At 43.7% G+C, this 27197-nt stretch overlaps 1 protein-coding gene across 3 annotated transcripts; it reads left to right on the top strand.

The window, feature by feature from the left end:
* The first annotated feature begins 11567 nt into the window (after positions 1 to 11567).
* On the top strand, positions 11568 to 15765 carry PPP1R3C (protein phosphatase 1 regulatory subunit 3C). 3 transcript variants are annotated; one of them, XM_075423423.1, is made up of 2 exons: positions 11568 to 11653; positions 13195 to 15765. In XM_075423423.1, exon 2 carries the CDS (start codon positions 13196 to 13198, stop codon positions 14138 to 14140), a length of 945 nt encoding a protein of 314 aa, XP_075279538.1. In that variant the 5' UTR covers positions 11568 to 11653; position 13195; the 3' UTR covers positions 14141 to 15765. The 3 variants fall into 3 exon arrangements, with proteins under 3 accessions (XP_075279538.1, XP_075279537.1, XP_075279539.1); XM_075423422.1 differs by lacking the exon at positions 11568 to 11653 and adding an exon at positions 11722 to 12258; XM_075423424.1 differs by lacking the exon at positions 11568 to 11653 and adding an exon at positions 12297 to 12484.
* The last annotated feature ends 11432 nt before the right edge of the window (positions 15766 to 27197 follow it).

Genomic DNA, 27197 nt, shown 5'->3' with positions numbered 1-27197 from the left:
TGCATACACTTTTTGCGTCAGCCATTCTATCACCTGCCTTCTGAGCCAGGCTATCAAAGACAAATTTAAGGTGGATGAGTAGTCAATTATCTGCAAGAATGAAGTCTCAGTGTGTAATTGAACTCATCTACTCATAAGACTTAAAAAGGAAGAAAACTGGTTTTAGATATGATACTATGTGTCAGCTATGGAGTCATAATACATTTCGGTAGTCTTACCCTGCTAAAAGTATGCTTACTCAACAATTAAAATATCGTACAACATAACAACAGCTCAAAGAATTCTACAGTAGCTTGGCTATAGGCTGTTGGAGTGTATATAGTATGGTATTATCTGTAAGTCTCCTTTCCCTGCTGCTAGAAAGTCTTGCTCTAGTTCCTTGTTTCAGATCTTTGACCATATAACTTAATCTGCAGGGAAAGTAGCAGATTTTCTCAGCTGGTCTGCTGAACCATTTCTTCTTCTATAAACAATACAGACAGATCAAGTAAATGTTAGGCAATTAATATTTATTTATATTTCAACTTCTTGAAACTATCATAGGTTTTTTCACGGTATTTCTTTTCAGCATTGCAACAGATTGGTGTTGGCTATTGCCATTCAAGCTGGTTGAATTATACTAGCACTGAAGTAGAGACCCATGCATTCAAAGGAACCTCATGCTCTGTTAAATCTGTGCAAACTATTGTGGCTGTGGGGATTATGAACAATGAAAGTAGAATCATCTCAAAACTCAGAGCACATCCCACTGAATGGCTGTCTAAGCATCTCCTTGCCCCTTCAAGAAAAGACTGGTAGCAGGAGTTTCAAGTGGGAGTTTCCACCGTTGTTATTGCTTGCATTGTAAGGGTTACACACTGAGTGTGGTAACATTGTTCAGGGAAAGATCTTTAGGAGTATAATTACTCTTTCAAATTCATATGGATAAAGAAAGGAAACGATCCTAAAAACAGAAGACCCTGAAGACCCACAAAAGCAAAGAGGAATACCTCTGTTGACTCAGCTGAGAACCTATCATTAGAAATGTCAGCTGGTGAATCATGGCAGGGACCTCCTATATTTAAAAGGTAACAAGTTATTCATCGCTTTGCTTTAGTTTGATGTGCTTACACTGAGGTAGGTCTCATGTTTTTCAGAAAATCTACAGTTTCATTAGGCACGGTTGTTTTTAATCAACATTGCATCCAACTCTAATAGGTTTAAACAGTTTGAACAAAATAGAGATTAATGCCTTATTTTGATAAAAATGGTAGAAAGAAGGTTTTGCTAATTTCAACAAACTGATGTGAAAAAAAGAAAGACATCTGAGTCCAGGAATCTCCCTGCCTTGGACAGAATGACCTTTACCTGCAAAAGGGATTGATTTGCCTTCATTTTTGTATACAGCTATCATAAAAAAACAGGGCACAAGCATGAGCCTGAAATGCAATTTACAAAAGCTATAGTGTGTATAGTTGTACATACCATTTAAAAGCACAGAGGACAAAACTAATGCTGTATTACCCGTAAAGCTTATAACAAGGGATGCCAGAAGTAGGGCATACTATAAGAGACATTACATACCAATAAGTCTAAGGCTGATCTAGACCTTTTGATTTAGATCAAGATCAATGACAGAAAGCATGGGCACACTCCTGTGCACAGCATCTTTTTATAGAGATTCGACAATAGTCAATATGTTTAGACTTGTGAAGAATTAGGATGTAGCATATGAATCAGCAATCTTGGTTTTTGGATGAACAGATAATGAATCATCACTTCTCTTCCTCTGCGTGTACTTGTGTTACATAAAAGGGCCCAGGTATGCTATTTTATTTTCTGCTATTATACCTGCAGGGCATTCATAACCTGATTTTGAAGCTAGCAGCCCTGATAATAAGGTGTAATTTCTAAAACAGAGACATTCCATTGACCAACACCCCATCCCGCTTTCAGCATTGCTGTGCTATGACTAGCAAAGAAGTTTCTCCTTAAATACCTTCTTCATGGGATATTAAAACATAGAATGTATGAATTATGAATATAGCTATTATCTGGAGAAACCAAATGTGTAACGCATGATGGCAGTAATAAAATGGATACATCAGTTCTATGCCACTGTTTTTATATAGAGCTAGAGTCTATTTTCTCCCATGCTCACTGTCTTTATGACTACCCTGAGAAGAAAGCTGCAAATGGAGCAACTTTCCTTTCCTGTGGGGGACAGAGAGTTTAAAAAAGTTAGCATTCTGGGTTGGATGGAAACAGATTTATTAAGCTTTATTTTGTAAATACGTTACTTCCCTCCTTTCCCTTCATTGCTCCCAAAGGACAGAATCACAACTTCCTCTCCCATAACAGCCAGCTGATGTGGCCAGGCACTCGCTGGCTCAGGAGACTGCCTGCTCCTGCCCTATCAATAGCCTGCAAACGGCCTTTACTTGAATCCAGACTCTCCTGTTAGAGCTATGCGGCTTTGCATACATAGATATACTGCAGAAAAATATATAGGCATATGAAAAAGGATCAGGAACTTTTCCCTAACCCAGGAGAAGGACATGAATGCCATGCCACCCATGCCATGTGTTATTTTGTGTCCCATCTCATTCTCTGGGAAGGGGTCCCCAGTAGAACTCCTTGCTAAATGCAAATAGGGTTTTGTTTTGTTTTGTTTTGTTTTTTACATGGTTGTTTCCAAGAAGCACTCTAATGAACATTTTTGTCTCTAAACATTCCAATTTTGTAACAAAGAAAAATTTCTAACTACCTCTGGTTAAGAGATGCTTTTTCTTTTTACTAGTCTGGGAATAAAAACAGAACTCCTTTTCCTCTCCAGCACACTCAGTGCTTTCTCCTTCAGAGAAAAGTCCTCAGATAACTCCTCATACCCTTAGATAGTGCATTATAACTAGTAAATATATGTCAGTGTCACCGAGGTGAGATCTATGCTTTTGCAGTAGACTGCAAGTTAAATGAACTTACTGCATCACCTGTTATTTGCTCAATGACCAATGTCCATCCAGTTGCCTGGTTAACACAGTGGCTAAAAAGAACTAGCCAGGAGGATGTGTGTGGGTTAGATTAGTGTTTGAGCAACCCTAAGTGGTTTGAAGCAAATTTTTGTTGGTGTGGTGTAGGAACAGCATGGTGAAAGAGCAGCTGTGATTTTTTGAGTTAGATGACTTTTTAATGGGCTTCAGAAAGAAAAGCTAAAATGTTGCCAGCCTGGAATCTTAAGTGAGATGAGGTAAAGTAGTAATGAAAATCTCTGTGGCTCTTGCTAAGCTAACAGGGCAATAAGCCTTGGGCAATAGATTAAGGGAGATAAAGTGGAAGTGTGGTGAACCAGTTTACTAGACTTGGAGCCAGAAGGAATGAGAAGGTGAAATGTAAATTGACAGCATGAGAAGTCACACAACCAAAATTAATTAGAAGAAAACATAGGAAGATGGAAACAACAATATGTGGAAATAAAGATGCGGAAGATCTTAAGATGTAGTGTTGGAACAATAGCCTCCAAAGAGGTTTGAAGTTGGCCTATCCATGACAGCAAGCAAAGCAAAGAGTTTGTGTATCAGCATTTTGGGGAAAACTTTTTCTGTCTTACAACTGTGAACAGGTGTCATATGGAAATGGAGGCAGATATTAAATCAAAAGTCCTGAAGGCCTGAGAGAAAGATTGCAATAGTCTGTTTGCAGAAGAGCAATATCCCTTCCACAGATGACTGAAAGCATATATGAGAGAGAGAACGATTTCCAAAACTGCCAGATTTGGAACAAAAAGATAGAAAAAGAATCCCCCAACCCACAAACAAAACGTAATTTATTGTATGCCAAAATACTGCTGAGATAACTGCTGCTTCCCAAACAAACCAAACGGCCCTGAAGAAACTGTACAGTTTTCTGCGTACCAACCTGTACAGAACCTTTGCCACAGCAAACAAAGAAGTTCTGCTTGTGTTGTATGTATGAGAGAACACCATGGATCTTGTTTAAAATCCTGAAATAAAGGCTAAGGGAAGTGATTATTCCCCTCCATGGGGCACTTGTGAGGTTGCATGTGGAGAACCTCGTCCAGTTTTGGGTCCCTCAGTAAGAAAACCTCATGGACTAATGGGGGTGAAAGCAGCGGAGGGTCACCAAGACGATTAGGGTACTGGAATGTGCTGCACAAGGTGAGGCTGAGGGAGCTGAGTTTGCTTATCTTTCAAAAGAAAAGGCTAATCAACAGTGAGCCAGAGGGCAGCCTCCCTCTACTGAAAGAGGGAGTAGAGAGAAGATGGAGCCAGACTTTCCCCCAAGATGTACAGTGAAAGGAAAAGAGGCAGCAGTCACATGTTGCAGCAAAGGAATTCCAGATGGATAAATGGAAAACACTGCGAGAGTGGTTAAGCACTGGCACAGGTTGGCTAGAGAAGCTGTGGACTCTCTGTCCTTGGAGGTATTAAAAGCTCAGCTGGACAAGCAACCTGAGCAGCCAGATCTAACTTTGAAGCTAGTCCTGTTTTGAGAAGGAGACTGGATTAGATGACCTCAAAAGGTCCCTTGCAACTTCCATTATTCTATGACCGTAATTCTCCAGAGAAGCCTGCAAGATTTTTCTCACTAATTAAAATTAAATCCATTTTAAAGATTGCAAAACTTACTGTAAGCATTATTGCATATATGCAGCAAGCACACTTTGACAGTAAACTCTCCATGTTCTGGGAAGCAGCATCCAAGAATAACCCAAGGAAACCAATTTATTGCAAATATGTTATTTAGGCCACAGATCTTTCTACACTCAGAGGCCCTAACTTCTTCCCCTCCCATTGCGGGATGAAACAAGACTGATGCTGTTACAGCACTTTAATTTAAGAACTTGATTCTTGCTAGCAAATATAAAAATGAAATCAATAGCTGCATGAAATTTGACCCCTCTGAAACTGGGGAAATATACATACAGACATATATATATATGTGTGTTGTGCATCCAAAAAGGATAACTAGGTCAGATCCTAGGAAACTCTGATTTTACAGCTGAAGGGTTTAGAAATTAGACTAAATCTGACAGAGAAAAGGTTCATTCATTTCTTAGACCTATGCCATAGGGGAGCTTTTTCCCCGCACATAGCAAATCCAAGAAAAACCTAACACAGAATTTCACTGTACTGATTTCCAAGCCCTGTTCTTCTCTTATGATACACAAAAGAAAAAGGACTTTGTAAGACATACTAAAATACAGGAATGGGTCATGTCTCTTGGGTGGCAGAACAAGAAAAGGGGCATTATTTAGACCCTTCAAGGGCTTCTAAACACTCTGGGTGAACATATTGCAGATGTTAGCTGGGCCACTGTCACATATAGCAATGCTCATTCAGGACGAAGGTTATCATTCAACACAAGTCTTACGGGAATGGTAATCATACTGAAAAATCATGTGGCCCCTGCAAGGCTGTAAGGAATTGTTCGCACGTGGAAAAAGAAATCACATTTTTGCTTGAAAGATTGCAAAGAACGAGAATACTTCCCACATAGCTGACGGAAGTGTCTACTCAACCAGCACTTGCTTGGTCACACAGAATTACACATAAACCCAATTGCACAAAGTAGCATTTCACTTACTGTTTTCTTTGGAGAAGACTAGTGATCAGCAGAGGTAATCTCTCCACCTGGGCCTAGGAAAAAGAATAGAAGATAAACACTGATTATCTATACACAGCAACATGACTTCTATTTATGAAACCTTTGGCCACAGAATCTCAAGGTTCAGCTTTCTTGGGTACGTGGTTAAAAAAGAAACCACAAAAACCCCCAAAATGAAAAAAGAAATGTAGTTTCAAAAACTACTGAAATACTGCATTCCTTTCAAACATCTAGGAGGGCATTTGCCTTCTCGGAAACTAAGCTGTATTCATAAGCCAGATTTATACTCATTTAGAAAATATACTTTCTGCACTCTTGTGAATCCTTCAATAGAAGTTCAGATTATTCCAAGAATTAATACCTAAATTCACGTTCTTCCTTCTTTCAGTTTTTGTTTCCCTTTTTACTGTAAGTAGCAGCAATTTATAAATAACATGGCATTGTCTTTATTGCATCAGTTGCTTACTACATACAACCAAAGCAATTATACTTTTTAAGGGCTGCATTTTGCATAAAAGCTATTTAAAGGAATCTTTGCTGAAATATCCTGAATTTAATATAATCACATTACACAAAATATTCAAGCAGCCTCAGATACATTTTCTTGCTTTTCCTATGGCAGTTGTTTCAGAAAGCAATGCATTTCTCTTGCACTATGCATTTCCAAAGTGATGACTCATCTACCATTGACTAATCTGTCACTAATCACTCTTAATAAGATTACACATTTTAAATCAATTTCTGGATTCTAATTCAGTTGAAAGCTTTCAGTTTCTAGGAATTTAAATGCCTTAAATTTAAATGCCTTTGAATTTAGCCTTACAAAGTTCTGAGACCCAGTACTGGCAAGAACTTTTGCTGTTGACTTAAAAAGAACCAGACCTAGATCTCCTGCTGGTGCTTAAATAGTTAGGCCTACATTGTATCCTGGTGAGACTGATTATCTTTATAGTTGCTGTAAAACAGCATAAACTCCATCCATCTTTGCGTAATTTCTCAATGAGTTTGGCTGCACGCCCCTTGCCCTTTTCTCTAGGGGGTGGGTGTATTCTGCTGGGCAGATCTGCAGAAAGCCCTGAGGTCTGCAGGCAACCTGCAGCTGGGTAGGAAAGGAAACAGATTTACTGAGTTTTCTAACTTTGTCTAATAATGCAATATCGAGAAAAGTTAAACATTTCTGAGAAATTACTATTCCCATTGCCAAATTTATGTCACTCTGTCTTTTTTAAATGTTTAATTTTTTTTTTTACCTTCTTTCTTTCAAAATTTAAGGTTTATTCCAAAAGCAGAATATTCCAAACAAACATGGTTTAGCAGCAACTTCATCCTGAATGATACCAACAAAAAACGCCATTGGAGCCTCCCAAGGTGTAGCAGTATCATCACGATAAAGAGGAGTCTTGTGGGCACTGGAACACCTCTTTCCAGACTTTCTCTGATTTGTCTGTTTACAAGTTACTGATGTCCTCTTCATGAGGGGATCCCAAAGGCTGGAGCATGTTAGGTCTTGTTGAGCCATGAGGAATGGGATAATAAAAATTCTAAAAAGATCAAAAACTTCTTTATTCCTCATATGGACTGTGCCAGTGCTGAAAAAATCTCTAAAACAAAAATGGAGTTTCCTTGGTGTATATTCGTAACGATTAGGAATTTTGAAATTTCACCAAAGGGCTCTGAGAAACAAGAAAATAACCTTCTATTAAGACTAAATAAGATTTCTGCTCACCATGTTTCACTGGATAAATCACAAAGGCTCACAGGCTCAACTCAGTTTGGACTCACTAGCCTTGCCAGGTACCTGAATAATTACTATTTGCACCACAGTCACAGCCATAGAAACCTGCTGCCCAACTGCATAGATAATACACGTTTACGAAGATCAGTGTTAGTAGCAGAGAGATAATATTGAACAGGAGATCTCAATTCAAGAAAAAAAAAAAGCTGTTGTAAACCTTGTGTGACAGCGCTGTCCCCTGACCTGATGGGCCTCATCTGTCTTATCACAGATATTCTTTCATTAAAGCTCTGCTTCATTCGTAGGTGTTGAGTGATGCTGCAAGAACCAAGTATGTGCCAGCCAAAAGAAGGTGGATGTTTTCTGTTTTCTAGTAACCCTAGTATTTTGCCTTTGGCCTAGCAATTGATTTTAGCCTCAAGCCCAAAATCAAATAAAAAACTTCCCTGTTAAATTGCATACTATAACTGCACAGAGTTAGCATTGCTCTCCCACCCTGCAAACTGCAACCATTTTTCAAGAGATGCATTACCATGCAAGTGAAATGGAGATTTATATTTTTTTCTCTCTGGACTTTTTCCTAAAAATTAGGTTGTGATTTAACTTTGCTCTGAGGAAATGCTTCCTTATCTTTGCTTCCAAAGGCTTCAACTAAATGCCAAAGGCCGTTCAACAATTTCTATACCCTCAACTGCAACGTATCTCCTTCCTTCCCTTCTGGAGCTGTGGGGCAGGACAGCAGGGAAGCATAGCAACCTGAAAGTAAAAAAGTCAGAGCAAACCACAAAAACCTTGTTTAATTACTCAATTTCAGAACACAGACTGAAAAAAGCAGCTCTTTCATTCTACTCTACCATAAAATGACCGGAGCCAACAAAAAAATGACCAAAGCAGCCCATTGCTGCCCGATAGCTGACAGAAACGCACAATCATTCATTATGTGCTCTCAGAGCTGCTGATTGAAAAGCGTTGGTTAGTTCAGACAGGTGAAGAACAGCGAGACCCAGAGGGCCGTCCACACATAAAAGCATTCCCTGGGGAGCTAATACCATATATTTGTCTTTGAACAGAACAGTGTGAACCCAATTGCCTGCTTGTCACCCAGCAACCTCAGCGAACTCCTTGCAAAGTGAGCCTGTGCCTTACATTGCCTCCAGATCATCTAGACTGCAAACTGTTCTTAAACACAGACATTTGAAGTTTACTGAAACTATGGAGACTATACTAAAACTATATTTACTATAGCTAACTTGTTGCAATTAGCTTCTTGCATTTCAAATGCAATGTTTTCAGAAAAAGGCAAAGAACTAGTCTAGGTGATCAATTTGGGTTTCCTTGTTACAGAAGCAGTTGGAGGTACAACACTGTATGATGAGGCTTGATTTTATAATCAACCCTGCTTCTTCAGGACTATATTTCTGCCATTGCTTCTGCATGCACCTACAAACGTCAGGAAAGCTGATATGCCACAAAGTGCTGCTAAATGCACAGTAAGACAATGATTTTTTTTGTCCAGTGCTCCCATTTTAACAGCCCTATTTGAAAGGTAAGACAGACAGACAGATCCACATTTTTAAGCTGCCGATGACAGGAGAGCTGCTGAACCAAAATAGCTGGAAACCTGAGTCCTCTATAAAAAGCGCAGCTAGGGAGCCATCATTGACAGTGCAAACTGGTAGGCTACCTCAGATAACCCCGTCCATTTGCCTCCATGCAGAGACATCTCCTCGGATGAGGAAAGAGTTACCCTGGCTCTGCACAATGCGCTCTGCTTGTATTGGCAACCGGAAACTGGGACACCAGTCCATGGCCATGAACGTGCTCTGGGTTACCAAGTAGGCATGAAGTTGCTGTATCCAGTCCATATTTACTGACTTGGGCAATGATCTGCCCATGAAAGGCTCTGTATCTCACTATTGGTTTTTTGCTAAGCATATCACCTAAATAATCTTTCATGATGTTTTCTAAATTGGGCAAAACCGATATTTTAACACAAAGGGAACAAAATGTTTTATAGCGGCAAACAGTGCAATGAGCTACTACTCAGTAGCAGAAATATGTATAGCAAAGCCTTGAGGTGATTCCTTTCATGCAGGCTTCAAGCATGGAATAAAATAATTTCCCAGGTCTTACTTAACACCTGCACATAAGTAGTGTAATATAGCAGCCCCAGCTGCTGCATGTGCTCCCCGATAACACAGCAGCCCGGCTAAGTGGTGTGGTGGGGAAAGCGGCATGGACAAAGATTCAAGTAGCCCAGGCTTGTAAAACTTCTCCGGAGTTATTCACGCATTTTTTATAATGGGTAAAGAGTGGAGATTTGGTAAGTGCCAGCCATATGCTCAATCCTCTTTTACGCCAACGGGGGACGTTGGGCCTTGCTTACGGCTGCCAGGCAAGAAGCTGGGGCTGAAAGGATTTGCAGCTCTTCCTAAAGAGAAATAAACCCCTTGCAGCTAGCAAGGCTTCCAGAGCACAGGTACTGTTTGCTAGCACTTTCCCTGGACAAACGATGAGAAAACATAATCTGCCTTTGAGAGCGAACTGGCAGTCACCAAGAGATAAGAAAGACGGAGAAGGCAAAGGAGAGGAAGAGGACGTGAGCGGCGGGGATGCGACTTGAGAAGCGGAAGGCTGGGGAAGGTCGTCCTGAATAACTGGCGCCCGGGAACAGAGCAGTACTTTCCAAAACCGTGTCTGCGTTGCCAGTTAGTGCTTCAGGCTTCATCTGTGTGGCACTTAGTGTCACATACTGGGATGAAAGGCAGGAACTTCAGTCACCAAGGGTCCGAGCTGAGAAACTGAAGTCTTACTGTCCTATGAATACTCTCATTATACGCACAGAGACGGCGTACTGATCCGTGTGCCACACATCAGTCAGCAGAAGCCTTCCCTCTCTAGCCCTTTCATGACTGTTTTTTCTCTCTGCTGTGTAGCTTGAATCCAAGATGGAGGTGTCCTTGTCACCACCCGCCATACTCACATTATCTCCTCATAAACTCTCACGCATAGCAGTGGAGGTTTTAATTTTTTTTGCTCACAAACCAAGAACAGAAATATAATTTGCGTGAGCCAGAAAAATCCTGTATCATCTGTTCATCACTGTAAGCGCCCTTTGCTTCATTAAGAGCATAGGACTTCCCGCTGTTCATTTGTGCATGGTCTCATCTACAGGTAAAAACTATGAACTCGGAAAATTACAGTTGACAGACTGCATATCGCATCTTACAGGGTGACTGCAAGTCATCTGTTGCCCTGGGGAAAGAGCAGATGGGGCAGCAAGGTGGCGGCAGGGAAACTGTCGACCCGCAGAAGGCCCACAGAGCCGGTTAGCAGCCAGGGCACAGCCTTTGAAGAGCAGTAACTCGGGCACGGACCTGCTCTGGGCGACTGGCAGCCCGCAGAAGGCAGCCCGCTGCCACCCGCGCTCTGCCCACCCCTCCAGCCTCTGCAGGGCCTGCCGGCCGGCTGGATCCCACGCGTGGGGCCTGCGCCAGGCAGGACGCCGGCAGAAACCCAGCAGCGCCATGGCTGACGCCGCGGAGGCTGCGTTCCGCCAGTTCCTGTCCCTGCGCTCTAGAAACAGGCAGTAGATGCGATGTGGGAGCTGCAGCAGGGTGAGCCCGTCACACCCTCAGGCGGTGCACAGGTCACCACACGTGGGAGGTGAAAAGCCATCGGCACCATTCAGACGAAACGCCCGACAGTACTTTCTCACTGAGGAGAAGGCCAGTCACGTTCCAGGATGACAGACGGCTGGCCCTGGCAACACCATCTTACAGCGTAGGTCCCCAGCTCCTTTTCAGCGAAGCTGACGGTCCGTGATTTCAGCTGGGTATTGCTTTTGTTCCACCAGATAACGCCCTGTCGCAGTGCCTGGAAGCAGCCCTACTGTAACCCGTGAGGCAGCCCCCGCCTATCACGGGAATCCCGCGGGGCGCATCCCTGCCCGCCAGCCGCCCACCGCGGCCTCGCCCCCGCCGCTCCCTCAGCGCAGCCCCGCAGCCGGCTCCTGCGGCGCTGCGGCCCCCCGCCGGCGAGGGGTCTGCTCCGGTCCCCTCGCAGCACCCGGAGCGAACGGCCTCGGCCCTAAGCAGACGGTGCAGGAGGGCGGGGGAGAAGAGCACGGGGCCCACGGGTGCGGGCAGCCGCCCCCCCCGCCGCGAGTCCGCCGGCACGCGCGGCCGGGCCGCACCCCCGCGGGGCCGGGACCGGGGCCGCCCCTTGGCCGCCGGCCGGGCGCCATAAAGGCGGCGGCGGGGCGGGGGAAGCGCGGAGCGGCCCCGGGAGCAGCAGGCGCTCGCGCTGCAGCAGGTAAGCGCCGGTGCGGGTGCGCTCCCGCACCCCGTGGGGGAAGCACAGCCACGGGACCGGCGCCGCTCCCCTCCCGCCCCGCCGGTCCCGGGCCGCGCCGCGTGAATCCCGCGGCCCCCGCGCCTTCTCGCCCCGCAGCAGCCTGCCCCTTCCCGGCCGCGGCGGTGGGCTTTGGCGGGGGGTTGGGTTTTACTGTTTCGGGGTTTTTTTTTTCCTCCCCCTCCGGCTTTGTTCGTTTCGGTGCCGCAGAAGCCCAGGAGCAGATGCCCCGGGAGCCGGCCGCCCGAGCTGCAGGCGGCATTCCTGGCGCCCTAGCTCTGCTCCTATTAAAGCAAAGCGAAACTTGATGGATTTGATGCTGGTGCTCTCCTGGTCCTGCTTATTATGGCAAGTACTGCCACGGTGAAAAGAAACAAGGAGAAGAATTAAGAGACCAGCACAGACCCTGCTTTTTTTTGGCCGGGCTCTGGAATACCAGCGAGAACGCCGGGAGGGAGAAAGCCGTTTATTGAAGTGACAAAGCAAATGCTCCTGCATCCTATGACTCAACGAAAATCCGCATTTTCAGCCAGGCCCACGTCCTCCTCAGCGGGGACGGGCTGCAGGTGAAGCCCCTTTTCACGAGCACCCAAGCTAACTGGCTTTGGACGTGCCCTGTTCTTGCCTGTAATTGGGACTTTCATCATCTGAGAGGGAAGGCTGTGAATAAATCTTTACAAATAAAGCTGCAGCGTTCTTACTGAGTACATGCAGTAGGCTTTCAGCATGGACTTCGGTGGTCATGAAAAGATGCTTTTAAGCCAGTTCTTGAAGCACGAGGAGGTGAAAAAAGTGTGTCCCTCTTTTTTTTTTTCTTCTAGTCACGCAGCAGTCAGCACTAGCAGTGCGAGAGCGCTCTGTTACCTAGACCTGGGTTAATAGCTCATAGAAAATATTTCTAGAGGTGCTTTAGCATTTTTATTCATCTGAATTAAGCAAAAACAGAGTGCCTAACAAATGCATTTATGGTTGTTCAGAGCCACAGCGTGATGGTTTTGCATTAAGGTACATAGCAGCTCATTTGATGCTCCGATGGGATAGGTGACTTGCTTAATATAGTGCTGTCTCTGCTCAGGGATGAAGCTGCTGATCCAGCTTGCTGGAATTTTAAGACCCAGCTCAGAGTCTCTAAAAAGAGAAGCTAAAGTGGATGAGCGCTCCCACTGTAACTGAATCTATTTTACTGGTTACTGGAATGTTCTTTTCCGCATTTTCAAGGAAATGTGTTTAGTTAGCTGTCACTAAAATCTATTTTTCAGAGGTTCAGAAAAAGCAAATTAGACTACATTTGAATTGAAAGAGTTCAGAATTAGCAAGAAATGATTGAATAGTCTCACCCTAGTTCCTTAGCTTGAACTGTCAGTTTTAATTTAGGCTGCATTATTTAAAGCCATTCAAAGATGAGGCCATGAATAATTAAGAGGACGGATGAAGCAAATATGCATTCTTAAGAAGCTTCTTACCTGATAAATAACATCGTCCTGTCTTTCTGTTCTTTTTAGAATGATACAGATCTTGGACCCGAGACCCCTGCCAAGCTCCATCATGCCTGTGGACGTAGCCATGCGAATTTGCTTAGCCCACTCTCCGCCACTGAAGAGTTTTCTCAGCCCCCTTGAAGAGTGCCAAAGGAACAACTTTGTGAACAGATTCAAACCCCTCAGACCCTGTCTTCATGTGAAACGTGACTCCGAAACTCAGAAGAGCGACTGGAACCACTCGACAGCCCGAGCCAAGAAGCGAGTTGTGTTTGCAGACTCGAAGGGGCTGTCGCTGACAGCAATACACACCTTCTCCGAGTTCCAGGAGCACCCCGGGTGGGATCTTCAGTTTGACCTCTTAGGCCTTGAAAACATAACGTCTGGCTTAAAGCTGCATGAGGAGAAAAGCTTGATTCTGGGTTTCCCTCGGCCCTCAGCTGACTACCTGGACTTCAGGAACCGCCTGCAGAAGAACTTGGTCTGCCTGGAGAACTGCACCCTGCAAGAGAAGGTGCTGTCAGGCACTGTGAAAGTAAAAAATGTGAGCTTCGAAAAAAAGGTTCAGGTTCGAATTACCTTTGATTCGTGGAAGACCTACATGGATGTTGAGTGCGTATACATGAACAATGTTTACAGCGATTCTGAAAACGATACCTTCTCATTTACCATTGACTTGCCTCCTGTCATTTCCTCTGAAGAGAAGATAGAGTTTTGCATTTCTTACCGAAGTGGAGAACATACCTTCTGGGACAATAACGAGGGTCCGAATTACAAGATTCTCCACGCAGAGTGGAAGCCTGATGGTGTTCAGATACCGTCTGCCAAGAAGGACTGTGTAGATCCTCAGACTCCAAGGAGAGGACAAGAGAGAGAGCCTGATCAACTGAGCAGTCCGAGGCTGTCCAGCGGTCTCTTCCATCAGTGGCAAAGCTTGGGTCGGGTTGAAAATTCATCACCATATTGGTGATCAGTACTGGCGAGGAAGCATTCTTCCGTTTGGCAACGGAACAGTGCTAGTTTTCTGGTTCACATACTACGCGATGAAACCACCTGGCAGGTTTTGTTGGCTGTCTGAAATAAATCCAAATTCACTCGTCCGCAGGACTTGTTAAACATGTTAAACCATATTATGCTACTGAACTTCCTAGCCAAAACTTATCCTTGGATAGAAAGAAAACTGAGGTCAAACCCATGCATATGCCACCTACTGTAGAAATAGCATGCTGGTATCTTAAGTATACGCTGCTTTCTTTCTGCGTACTCTCCCAAGTCACTAGGCGAGAGACGCTTGCGAGGGAGTATGGGAGGCGGTGATGTTAGCAAGCCATAGTAACTGCATGTGTAGAGTATGCGTGCGCACACAGGGACGTTGCACGAACAGAACATCACAATTCTTTTGCACCTATTAGGAGCGCAGTAGAGATGAGGTGATGCTGTCAGGATGGAGCCTTGCTGTGACCCTGTGTGTGCTTGTAGCAGAGGCAGGTAGGAACGCATGGCTAGGATTTGTGGCTTCAACACAGGTTAGGAAACTTGGAGAGGATAATGGAGAAGTGGCAGAAGGGGAAGAGGTAGGATGTGTTGTGTAACTTGGAGACATACAATGTTCCAATTCCTTCTTTCCAAAGCTGGTCTTCTAAATCCCAGAGAAAGTTCTATGGGATAACAAGGAGAATACAGAAGACTATGCAGAGTGGTGGAAGCGACCGCTGCTTTGGAAAGACATCTCTGTCCTCGTTTGCTTTGTGAGTAATAAGTGTCTTGTGTTTGAGAACAAATCTAACCTTGACTTCATCATCCAACTCACTTAGCAGGCAGATGGTTACCTTCTAATGTTAAAAGAAAAATGTGCCTTATAGAAAAACTTTAAAACCACCCTACATGCCAAAAATAGGGTTAGGTGACAAAAGGAAGTGATTTGTAGACTTCCTAGTCTGTAGCAGCATTAGACGATTTGACTCATCACCTGATCTAGTCTTGCAACATCTGATGGTTGAGTATCCTGCTCCCTATCACAAAGTTAGTGATGACTTTTCACAAGTGTGTGACATAGGAAAGGTCCTTCATATTGAAGACGGTGAATTAGCTGCACTTTGTGAAAGCTGTTTTCTATAAGAGAGCAGGGTTGCTGCTAGTATTTTCTAGACTGAATATCAGCTTGCACATAATTAGAAAATTGCTCTGTTTCGTTGTACCTCATTTTTTGAATTTTTTTTTAGGCTTGTAAACATGTATATTTTGTATCTGTATGCTTATAATTTAGCTTTCTGGGCTGTCAAACTGTAAATGTTACCTGTGTTTCATGCAAGACTTGTGTGAGAAATTGTCTGATACATACTCAGCAGGTGTGAACACTGGCACACCTTTTAGCTGTACAGAAATGGTGTTAATGTCAAAGTATAAATTACATTTTTGCCCATTGTTAAGAAGTATAATGTCCTGAGGCTGAAGCTACTTGCAGTGCAGTGAGATGATAAATACTAAGGTGAAATAAGCCTCCTCCACTAATTGCACTTTTTCCCCTACATAACCCTTGCTGTTATATCTAAACTAGCTATTTTAAGAATAAATTGTATTTTGATACACCTGGTTCTTACTGTGTCAGCTCAATCTGTCTTATTTTCTCAACTCCTTTAAACAACTTCAGTTGTGATACAAGCTACAGCTGGTTTGTTCTGTTCCATGGGATGTTGCTAAAGCTTGCTATGGTGTGGTATCTCAGGTCAGCAGCTGGCATTACCCTGAAGATGAAATCCAAGCTCTTCACTAAATGAGAGATCCTCAGAAGCATTTGCCTTATGAGTTGTGTCGTTTAAAAAAACAAAACCCTACACGTGTATCTCAAACTTAACTGGAATATTTTGCTTTGACAGATTCTATCAGGGATCTTGCCGTGCTATGGGTGAGTCTGTCTGTCTGGAGTCTGTCTTAATCCAATGCTCAGACTTAACCCACTGACCTATAGCATATGTGAAGCTTGCATGGGTGCATCTAGGCAGCAGAACTTAATGTCTTCTGGCTCACTTTCACGGGTTATGTAGCTCATTATGCTGCCTCCTGCAGCTCTGCTGCTCATTGGGGTGCTGGGAGGTTGGGTTCCCTCCTCGTACAGCCATCTGAACTGCCATCAGTACCAAACATCTCCCTGCAGAACAGCGTCTGAGCCAGCTGTTCACCTTTGACACTGTAGCATGGACCTACCCTTGCAGTTACTTAGAATGGAGAAAATGGTGTGTTGTTTCACAAGGGTCCTAGTCCGCAGGGGGCAGAGGATTTTGGTACACCCCTGCTTCTCCTAGGTGGCAATTTAGACCAGCACAAAGTAAGAACAGGCTAGCCAGCACCAGTTGCACACCAGATACTTTATATGGGATTTCGTAAAAGATGCAGTTCAGTTCCATTGGTTGCACACAAAGTCAAGGGTTTCCCAGCAAGAAATCTAGTTTTAATTATGAAAAACCAGTTCCCAAAAGGCAAAAGACAATGTGGTGCTAATAGCATGTTTCTGACCTGGGGAATGAATTTAGAGCTTCCACATTGCAAGGCCTGCACTGGACCCAGAGCCCTCCTCTCCCCCCACACCATCTACCAGTCTCAAACTCTATGAAGTTCTACACCGCGTCTTACTGCACAGGAGCTCTTATGATACATCCTGCACCACCAGCTCCCTTCTCTAGAAAAGAAAGTGAACTGAAGAGAGATTCTCAAGTGGCTTGAAGGCTCTTCTGCCTCCATGTGGGACTTTGCTTGGGCAAACCAGATGCAAGGTTACTGGGTAGAGCAGAAGCTTTCTAGCGCGAGGAAAAGTAGCATTTCTTATCCTGCAGCCAAGCTTTGTGACCAGCCATCACCACTAAAAATGCTTACTTGTCCTCCTCTTGACTGAGGCATGAATCACTTAAAAATACAAGAAGACAGGTTCCTTTGATCAAGCTTTGGCTTTAAACCAGCCTCTTTGCAAAGATGCCTTGTAAGACATTATCTGCTCAGCAGAGAGGCAATGATGTGGTACAGGGTCACTCCCCAGCTCCAAACCCTCCCTCAGTCGAGCGAGCAAAGGCCACCTCCTTTCTCCACTCCCTACCAAAGCACGCAGTTTCACTCCTTCCTCTTTTAAAACAGAGCTTGTGTTTACCACTAAAGCTTGCATCCATCAGAAAGGTAACAGGCTCCTAGAGGAAGGCATTAGCAACAGCAAGGTATATTAACTGGAGAAAAAAAAAAAAATTATCCCTGCAAATGTATTTATCAGGCACTGAGAAAAACAATGTCACCCTTGGAAAGCTGCCTTAGCCCGGGGGATTCAAACATACATCTGAGATGCTGCTCTTTCAGACACATCCTGTTCCAAAACTGAAGGTATAAACCAGAGGTAGTCCTTGAAACAGAGCTTGCAGACATATGGCATTGTGTCCTTCCCTCAGGAAGTCACTTTTCCAGCCGCACTGTAGATTTGTATTTCCATCACAACGATGACAGAGTGGACAACTGGGTTCACTCCTATAGCACTGTAGGTCTAAGGTGTCTAACTGTCAGTTATAGCCTATGACTGGCACAGTACTTGCAGACTTTATTCTTCAAACATAAAATGTTGCAAGTTGGGTTCCTAATAACCGTACTCACTTCTGTGAGGCTAGGCCTAGTCTTACCATGGAAAATTACATTGAAATTTGCTGGTGTTTCATATTAACAAAGATGTGTCACCCTGGAAGATCAGCATCTGAACATTTCCTGAGAACATAATTGGAATTTTCACAGGCAGTCAGTGAATGTCTTTTTCTGTGTTTATATGTATCTAAACAAATTTACCAGATTTAACGTATAAATTGTGGTAATTAATAGCAGTATGGAAAATGTTACGACATTTACATATAAAAAAGCAACATCTCCCATCCCTCTCAGACACTTCTGAGCATTAAAATGAAATTCGTTATCAAGAATGAAATGTTTCAGTGAGGCTGAAATAAAAGAAAGTAAGACTGTGCTAAATCCTCTCGAGAGGCCTCTCCTCCCGTTTCAGGAATCACCTGTACTTCAGCCATTCCTGACTGGGCATTTGCTTAACCTGTTCTTACAGCCCTGCAGTGATGGAAACTCCACAAGCTTTCCAATTATTCTTTCATCTTCTTACCTTAAAAGAGGCTCCTGAGGTCTTAGCCTAATTAAAATTAAGCTCCTAATTACTTGTTTTATTCTGCATAGACAAGAAGAGGAAACTATTGCTCTTTTTGCAATAGCCTGTAAGTGCTCGAGAGCAAAGAACAGCTTTCCCTCCTCTCCCCGCATCCCTTCTCTAGGCTGTGTAATAGTTCATTGCATGAAAAATGGATATTTTGGCTTTTCATCCTGGTTTAGAAAGGAACCTGTTGGACCTTTGGGTTTTCCTTAAGGCATAAATATCACTCTCAGCTAGTTCTAGTAAAAGCCTTGCAGTGTGGTCCTCAACTTCACCAGTGAAAACGTAGCACAGCTCAGTACCCATCTTTCATTGCTCAGCTGACTCCATCTGTCTCCTACAATAAGGCCGCAGGAACGTACGTACCGTTTCTGTGGTGCTTGATAGACTGTCTGTGAAGCTTATGACAGCCGAGCAGACTGAATCAGTGATGTGCTTATTCTAAGGATGGCATTTCCTCCATTAAAAACATTTATCTTTTTCCTGTTCTTCCTCCCTATATTGCAAACTGCTTCTAACACTCCAGCTGTTGTTTGTGTCCTTTCTGGACTCATCATTACGTCGGTCAGCTTTCGTTTCTTCCATGGGAAGAACAGCGTTTTCTGCTTCAGTGACAAAATTCATGCAAGCTTAATAGGATTCGTGCAGAAAAGGCAGACTGACTGTTGTTCGTGCAGTATTCACTGCAGGTGGCCTGCTGTTGATCTCGGTAAGTGCCTTGTCAAACAGCAAGGTAGAAAACACCAGGGTTAATTCTGGTGAGGCAAAGCATGAACACAGCACTGGGGGTCTGCTCAGTCGCTGATAATTTTGTAAGACGCTCCAAGCATTGCAGTGCACTGGAAGTACGGCAGCCATGTACACGCGTTACATCCTCAGCTTCCCTTGAGCACAGGGTCAAAAACAAGGCTGCTCAACAGCTGAAAACCAGGCTTTCTGGCAGGAGTGACTGTCAGTAAGATTGTGATTGTAATAAGTTATTAACCAGAACCAATTCAGGGGAAAGGAGTAAGATCGAACAAGCAAGCAAACATAGTACACCAGAATCTGGAAGTCTGCAAGAGAAGAAATTGTTCTACAGTTTAGTGTACTGTAAAAGAAATAAATGGGGAAGAATAAAATAAAAATTATTTGCTTCAAAAGTGTTATTGGGGAAATACCTCTGCTCTCTCTTCATATTTCAGGTCATCATAGTATTTTACGTGCGTTTCGACTTGCAACTTCTTGCACCTTGCTTTTAGGAATAACAAGAAAGTGGCTGCTGCTGCACACTTGACTAGGTGGCAGTGGGACCGGTATGGCAATTCCCCTCTCTTGTACAAATGGTAAAACAAAATAAAAAGCTTCACACAGTATAACTCCAGCTCTAAATAGTCCCCTCTTCCCCCAGTCACACGCGTAACTGTAGTTAACCACGGAGTCAAATCTGTGAAATTGTAATGTCAAAAGCAAATATCTAATTTTTTTTTTTAAAGAGTATGTCTTAATGATATTCCTTTAAGAAAATACGATTTTAACAGATGAATTCATAGTATGCAGCAAGTATCATTAACTGAAAGCAGGGAAAGCTCAGGATGAGATTTTTTTTGTGTGCTGCTGAGTTTTGGTTTTTTTAGAGGCTTTTCTTTGCAAGGCTTTGCTTTTGTCTCCTGCCTTCCCACTCACAGTCTCACTCCAGTTTCCCATGCCTGGAGCTAATTCAGCATCTAATCAGGAGACAGATAGGTTCTGAAAGCATCCAGCTGCCTTGCTTTAACCCAATGGTTACACAGAATTTCTAGAGATTTAAAAAAAAAAAAACCCCTCAAACACAAAACCACAACACACCAAACAAACCAAAGAACAAACAAGCAAAAATCCTAGTTCTAGTCCTCAATTTAAAGCTAATTACATACTGCAGGCCCATCAGGTCAGGTCAAGAATACTGTGGTACAGCACAGACCTCTTTGACTTGGCTCTGAGCACCATAGCAAATCCACTGCCCCCAGGAAAACAGATCCATCCCTAAACCTTGGAGTACAGCCTCAGCCGCTACTATTATCCCCTCCTCTATAGATAAAAAGCTCAGGCCACACACAGATATAGCACAGAAACACGCAGGAGCTTCAGAGTTGGATGGATACAGTTAAAGATGATTTTGTGTTCAGGTGACACTCATATGTCAAATATTGCTACCCTTCAAATTCTGCACGTGGCAAAGGTGAGTGATGGAAGAGCTCCTAATGTTTTCTGCTCCACTTCAGTGTTCCCTTGGAAGAGTCCCACCCTCCTTTTTGCCTTCAGAGATGCACAGTCAAGACCAGCACGCAGTCCGCATGTCTGTAAGCGTCACACCAACAAAAGCATTTACCCTTTGCTCTGCATTGGGAAGCGAGGAAATGTTAAATTTCAAGCCATTCTCCACAGCCCTAAAGCTTCTTTTTTTCTATTGGGCTATAAGATCCCCCTTTGCTTACCTGACATAATCTTCTGAAAGACCACAGGTGCCTGAATTGCTGGGCAATACCGCTTTCAGAGATCTGTCACCACCTCTGTTCAGAAAAGTAGCACATAATCCCAGTACACAGAACAGTTTGCTGGTGCAAAGGAGACCCCAGCAACTGAGATGGGAAGAGTTAGGACCACTCATAAGTCCTCTGGTCAAGAGCTAAGAACCACCCCCACCAGCAGGAGATGGAAAGGATGCTTTAGGGATAGGTGTTATAGCTGAAGTCAATCTTCTGCAGGCCTGCTGTCAGCCTGGGATCGGTGGATTAGTGCTGAGTGCTGCATTAGCAGCAGCTGAGAAAATGGGAGTAGTAGATGCTGATTGTATGGCACACGTGGTGGTTATTTGCTAAATAACTGAATGACACTCATTCCCCTCCAAATCAAACCTTTAACAAAAGGGGCATTTCACAGGCCCCTATCTCAGCATCCTAGTTGTACTGGGACGAGTTGCCCAGCTTTTTACATTGGATCATATGAAAGCATAAGGTGAAGGCACCACCAAAGAAATACCTGGGCCTGTGCTAAATACAGTATGGGCCTTGGTCGAATAACAAGTGTGTGTCCAAGGTATTTCGACTCAGCTGGAAGAGAGCGTATTGGGGCAATACACTCTGTGATGAGTATGAGTGAAGACTGTGCCCCTCTGTTTCAAGATCCATGAGCAGCTGAATACTGACGAACTCGACTTTGATATTCACTCTAGCTAGTAATTAGAGAAAACATAGTATTCTATTTACAGTGGACTGCAAATGTCAACTATTATCTTCTTATTCTCAAGATCAGCTACATAAATAACATTGCATTTTATTCTTCCCAGTGAAGAATATGCTACTTCTTAAATATAAAATGTCATGCAAATGCTACAAGTGTACATTCTGGGCAAGCGCAGGTTAAGGTCTCATGCAGTCATAGCCTCAAACAGCTAACTGACAGTGGAGGTTGTGCTGGATTTCTCCTCCTTGCCCTTCAGAGAGGGAAAAAAAGAAAGATGAAGTCTGTTTCCGAGATCACATCTTGCTAGCTCGTTATTGGAGCTCACTTCTTACTCCTGCTGGCTCCAGGAGGTTGCCCAGGGCTTACACCTGAGCTGCGTTCAGGGTCGGGGTGGTTGTGAAGCCATTTGCCCTGGCAGGCATAGTCTTTCTTGTCTCATGTGGTAATATGGGAAAGAATTACCTTCTGTTGGCGTGGCAGTGATGGGGAAAGAGAGGCCTGTGCACTCATTTTAAATAACAATCACCTTCCCTGGGCTAAAAGCTCCATAGAGAAGGCAAAATTTTACCCGTCAGCGTCTGCAGTTCACAGGTTCATGCCTTCCTCAGCCACTGGTGAACATATGGCAGCAATGCCTTAACAAGGAACAATTAGGCAGAGACATATATTTATAGTTAATTATCATGTTGGGGCAGCAAGAGCAGAGCAGAGCGAACTCCAAATGCAAAATTCTGCCCCCTCTCCGTTCCATGTGGATTATATTAGCCCCTCTCGTGTTTGCTTATCCCTCTTGGGAGCCTTTTCAAAGTGTTCTCAGCTCTGGGATTTAATGCCTGGCATGGCTGATGTGCGGAATTAAAAATGTAAGGCATATTTGCCACCTTCGGTTTTTAGATTAGCAACAGAGAAAATAGTTGGTGGCCTGCGAGGGCCCAAGGGATGCAGCAGTAGGGCGAGCGGAGGCGGGAGAGCAGAGCCCATCACCAGGCAGCCCAGAGGGAGAGAGGGAGGCAAAAGTCCCACTGGAGCCACAGGAGCAACCGGAGGAGAGGGAAGCTGTGGATGAAAGCTCTGTCAAATGCTGATTGCTGTATGTTGTCTGGCACGGAAACCTGTTGAAGTGTGATTTCAGTAGACAAGAGGAGAAGGATTTGTCTGCAGCCCGTCGGCGAGGAAGAGGACAGGGTTGTAGCTTGACTGATACCTGCAGCTGTTTGCAGTGAGAGGGCTTTGGCAAAAGAGGGACAAAAACCTGACTATCACTGGATGGTCCTGATGTACGAAACTAAAAATCTTTAATTGAAGTAATGAAGAGAATGGGAAGTGCATTTTCTCCACTCTTAACGGAAGGTTACTAACCGCTCTAGCATTTGCTTTCTGAAGTGGCCTACGGACATTTTCCAGACACCATTCTACCTGTTTTCCAGTTCGTCTTGTTTACTGAGTGTTGTTTAAACCCTCAAGGCATAGCTATTAAAGCAGTACTTACGAAAATGGTCTCTCATAACACTTTTGAAGGATCTTCTCAGACACCAGGGTTACCACCACTCCGGCAAGACTACAAACCAGAATAAATTCCTAATATTTTACTTTTATTTTTATACTGTTCTTTTGGTAAATAGAGCAGTGTAATTCACAGGCACATAACCTGTGGTTTAGGTGCCACAGGGGCATTTGCAACAGGTTTAAAATAATCTTGAGACAGTGGTGGGCTTTTTTTTTATCCATGGTTTCAATTTTTGTCAGAACAACTTCTTGCCTTTCCTGCTCTGAGTCACCATTTTGTGCAGAACAGCATGGGCGCTGCTGCGGTATTTTATGTAAGGGTTTATTTGTGCGCCTTTATAGAGACAAATCTGCACAGTGGTTTGTAATGTGTTTTTTCCAATTGATTTTAAATTCCAGCCTCCTGCAACTAATCTTTGACGTTACTACAAGTTTGCTGGTTTTGTGACTACGTGACTGACATGGTCTAACATCGCTGGTGAAGGAGCAGTGTCTGTAGGGCAATTCCTCTTGAACTAACGCCAGTCCTGCCGGAGTGACTTTGGCCCATTATCTTCAAGCTTATCTTTTGTTCTCCAAAGGGCATTCCTTTTCCACACCGCAAGCCCACATGGTTTCCCGGGTAGCGTGGATTTCCCTTCACATAAAGGTGCAAATTAAGCGTCTCCATCCTTCAACAAATTTGGGACGTGTGTGACTGCCTCTCAAACTGGCAAGCAGCACAGACGTGAAAAAGCACAGAACATGGACTGGAGTCCCTGGATATTTTCCACCATCCGGTCCTTAATGCTTGCTGTAGCTCCCCGCTTCCCACGCTGGCTGCCAAGCGGAGCCCAGCCAGCTCCAGACACAGGGTTAAGGGGACGGTGGGGTCAGTGAGCGCTGGGCTGCAGCTCAGTGTTGCTGAAGGAAATATTCCTCTGCTCTAAGGAGACACTGAAATAGTTGAACTGCCAGCATCTGCTTCCTCTTAGAACATCTATTTTACTCCTACATTTGACAGATGGACCAGTGATGGGGAGATGAGTGCCGAGAGCCTCCAGCTAATTTCACTGATTTGGAAATATAACGGAGGAATACATGTATTTTTATCCCTCGCTGTTTTCACAGGGGATTTACTCCTTTCATTCAGCAAAGACCAGAGCTACAAATCCAATTTCAGTTTCCTTTAGCAAGGAGTGGAGCAGGAGATGGAGGTGTGAAGGTTTGGCTGATTCGTACCAAAGGTTTGGCGGATCTAAACCATTTCACTCATTTTCATGTTTTTGCACGCCTGCTAAATATCTCAGACACAGTTAACAAATATGTTCTTAGTGCGAGGACTGCTTCTGGAGTAGAAGGAGCTATTTTCGATTTCCAGCTGGATTTCCCACCCTACTTCGAACAGGCCGCAAAGCTTTCTCTCGGCTAGCCCCTCGGTTTTGTTGGGCAGGTGACACAGTGATTCTGCCATTGCTCTTGCCTCCCTTCTTGGGCTCCGTGGATTTTTTCCTCTCATGCATCCCCAACTCCCAAACTTGCAGTGGGGGTATTCTTGCCCGATGTCCTGCCTGAGATTCACAGGCTCTACGTGCTAGTGTGAGTCAGCAGTAATCACCCTTCATCTTTAGGAAAGACAGTGGTGAAGGAGTTGAAGGTGATTCAGCAGAACACTTTATTATCAGTATCACACTGGAAGTCATCACACCTGAGTCATCAGGTCCGAGCTTTACAATCACAGGTGATCATGTAATAGGTAGTTATTCTAAAGGCTTTCTGTAGTAGCCTGAAATACGCCAACCGTTATACTTACAGACTGCAAATTAAAGCACTACAGAAGGGCAAGGACGGCGCCTTAACACTGTGAGCAATTTCACATTTGCCTACCCTGTCAAACATTCTTCTCTCAGTTCTAACAGAACACAGCACTGCAGTTGGAAATCAGTTTATTCTGATGAGTCAGTGCTCATAGTATTATCCTGGCACCACTGAGGCACTAGCAATTAAACCTTATTCTCCAGTTGTTCTGCCTTTTTAATCACTGCCAGTTCTCATGTGTTTCTGGCTTATTACTTGCTCTGAAGGAGCTGGAGGCAGATGGCCGATCAGATATTGCAGAGACGCGCCATACTGATGTCAGTCTAACTGCAGAGTTAAAGTCTGCGGTCTGACCAAAAAAGATTGGATTTATGTAATGAATCCACTGTGGGGTTACGTTGCAGCATCCATTAAAACAAGAGCAAAACAGCACTGGATACCAGTATCATAAAAGGAACCAGCAGTTAATTGTGTGATTGGCTTGGTTAATGTTTGTGATAAATTACAGTAATTAGCAATGTAAACTAAAGGCAAAGGCATTTCTTCCAGAATTTAACTATTTCTAATTTATTTTTAAAACTGTGCGGCTGGCGGTAGCTATTTATGAGGCTGAGGGTGAACCATCACCAGACTGAGCTGCACAGAGAAGGCTCTTCTGAGGACGTGCAAGTCTGCAGGCTTCCTCTGCAGCCCTGCCAGCACGCTGACCCTGTCTGTTGCTGTCTTCCCCTTCTGGTCTACCTTCCCAGACAAAGCCTACTAATTATGTGATAATTTGTACGAGTCGAATCAGTAAAAGGTCAGCATGAGACCAAGAAACTCCTAGTTTGTGGCTTAACAAATGCAGTGCTTAACATGTTTTGCCTATAAGTATTTTACAGCAATGACATGCTGTCCTCTCAGTGCTTTATAAGGCCAAGTGGATAATCTTTCCTTATCTCCTAAATATGTTTTGTGTAATACCCTGAATAGCATTTGGAGCTGCTAATAAAAACACTATTTTTTAATGGATGTTCTAATTTTACAAAATCCCATTTCATTATTTGTTTACTTAGTATAAAGATGTTACATTCTGCAAATATTTTCTTTAAGGCTGACAATATTTTGAAGGCCTGTCAGAATGAAAGTGCTGGGTTTTTAATGTAAGCAGAAGAGACCATCTGAATGCCAGAATGCCAGTTTCCTTCCTCCAAGACTCCTGCAAAACTGCAGGCATCGCATGCTGTTAAGAAGCATCCATGGGCCATGACCCTAATCAATGCCATCATCACCAGTTCGTTGTTAGCCCTTCACTGAGCCCACACAGAATGGTGAATAATTCAGGTGGCAGATTTGCCAGGTGGAGTGCAGGCTGTGGGAGCTCTTGCAGCCACGGGTGTCTTAGACCCACATTTCTGTTCTAGATTATCACTAGCTACCTCAACCCCAATGGAGGACATCCTATTTGATTGCTTTTCACATCTGAGAAAATGAAAAATAATTTCTTCTAGGAGAGTGTCCTGCCCATGAGCTAATGTTCCCTCAGGATCTGAGAAGAAACGCTTGAAAACATCTTTTTCAAGGTTCTGCTGTGTGCCATAGACATAAAGCTTCCTTCCATGTAATAAAAAAAATTAATATATCTTAACAGCTACTGTTTAAAGTATTCACCTGGCTTGCCTTGCCCTACAAACACCTAAGTATTTTTAAACTGCCATTGGATAAAATTCAAAAGCAATTCCTGAAGCCATCCAGGGGGTAACATATTCTTCCGTGTGTCTGCAACAGAAATGAGTTGGAAGTAGGTGCTCAGTTGCTGAGGTTTCTCACAACTGAGGTACCTTTGGGGCACACAGTCCCAGAACTCCAGGCAATGGGAAACATTAACAATGGAAACTGAAGCTGCTATAGACTGCATCTAGTCTAGATTTAGATGGGATTTAGATGCCAAAGTTCCTTTATGGATCTGGACCTTGGTGCAATGAAGCTTCCACTGGATTTCAACAACAGGTCTGTTGTTTGACCTCTGGTCCTCCCTTCACTTTCCAAAGAAAGGTGGAAACATAATAAGATTACCATATGCCCCTGATAATACTTGAAGCAGCAGCTAAAGAGATAAAGGGGATTCATGGATAACTTGTATGTACTCAGAGGGAACTGATTTTCATGGAGAAAACGGCAGAATCCCTCTCTGAAATGTACACAGCATTTGCATTTTCCAGAAGACAATGCAGCTAACTTCTTTACATGGTTTTACAGAGTACTTAAACAGTTCTTCAGTGTGAAAAGTTATGTTTTTTCCAAGTATGTATAGATTTATTGAGCATTTAACAATGGCTAGAAATACAGTCTACACCGAAAC

This window comes from Opisthocomus hoazin, chromosome 6 (genome assembly GCF_030867145.1).
Source record: "Opisthocomus hoazin isolate bOpiHoa1 chromosome 6, bOpiHoa1.hap1, whole genome shotgun sequence".
Taxonomy (NCBI): domain Eukaryota; kingdom Metazoa; phylum Chordata; class Aves; order Opisthocomiformes; family Opisthocomidae; genus Opisthocomus; species Opisthocomus hoazin.
The sequence above is the reverse complement of the archived record's forward strand: the minus strand, read 5'-3'. Positions and strand labels throughout refer to the sequence as shown.

Excerpts from the sequence above, each read along its gene's own strand:
- PPP1R3C (XM_075423422.1), top strand. The coding sequence starts at position 12,179 with ATGCTCCTGCATCCTATGACTCAACGAAAATCCGCATTTTCAGCCAGG. Across the intron at positions 12,259-13,194 it reads TCAGCGGGGACGGGCTGCAG|AATGATACAGATCTTGGACC; the intron begins GTGAAGCCCCTT and ends TGTTCTTTTTAG.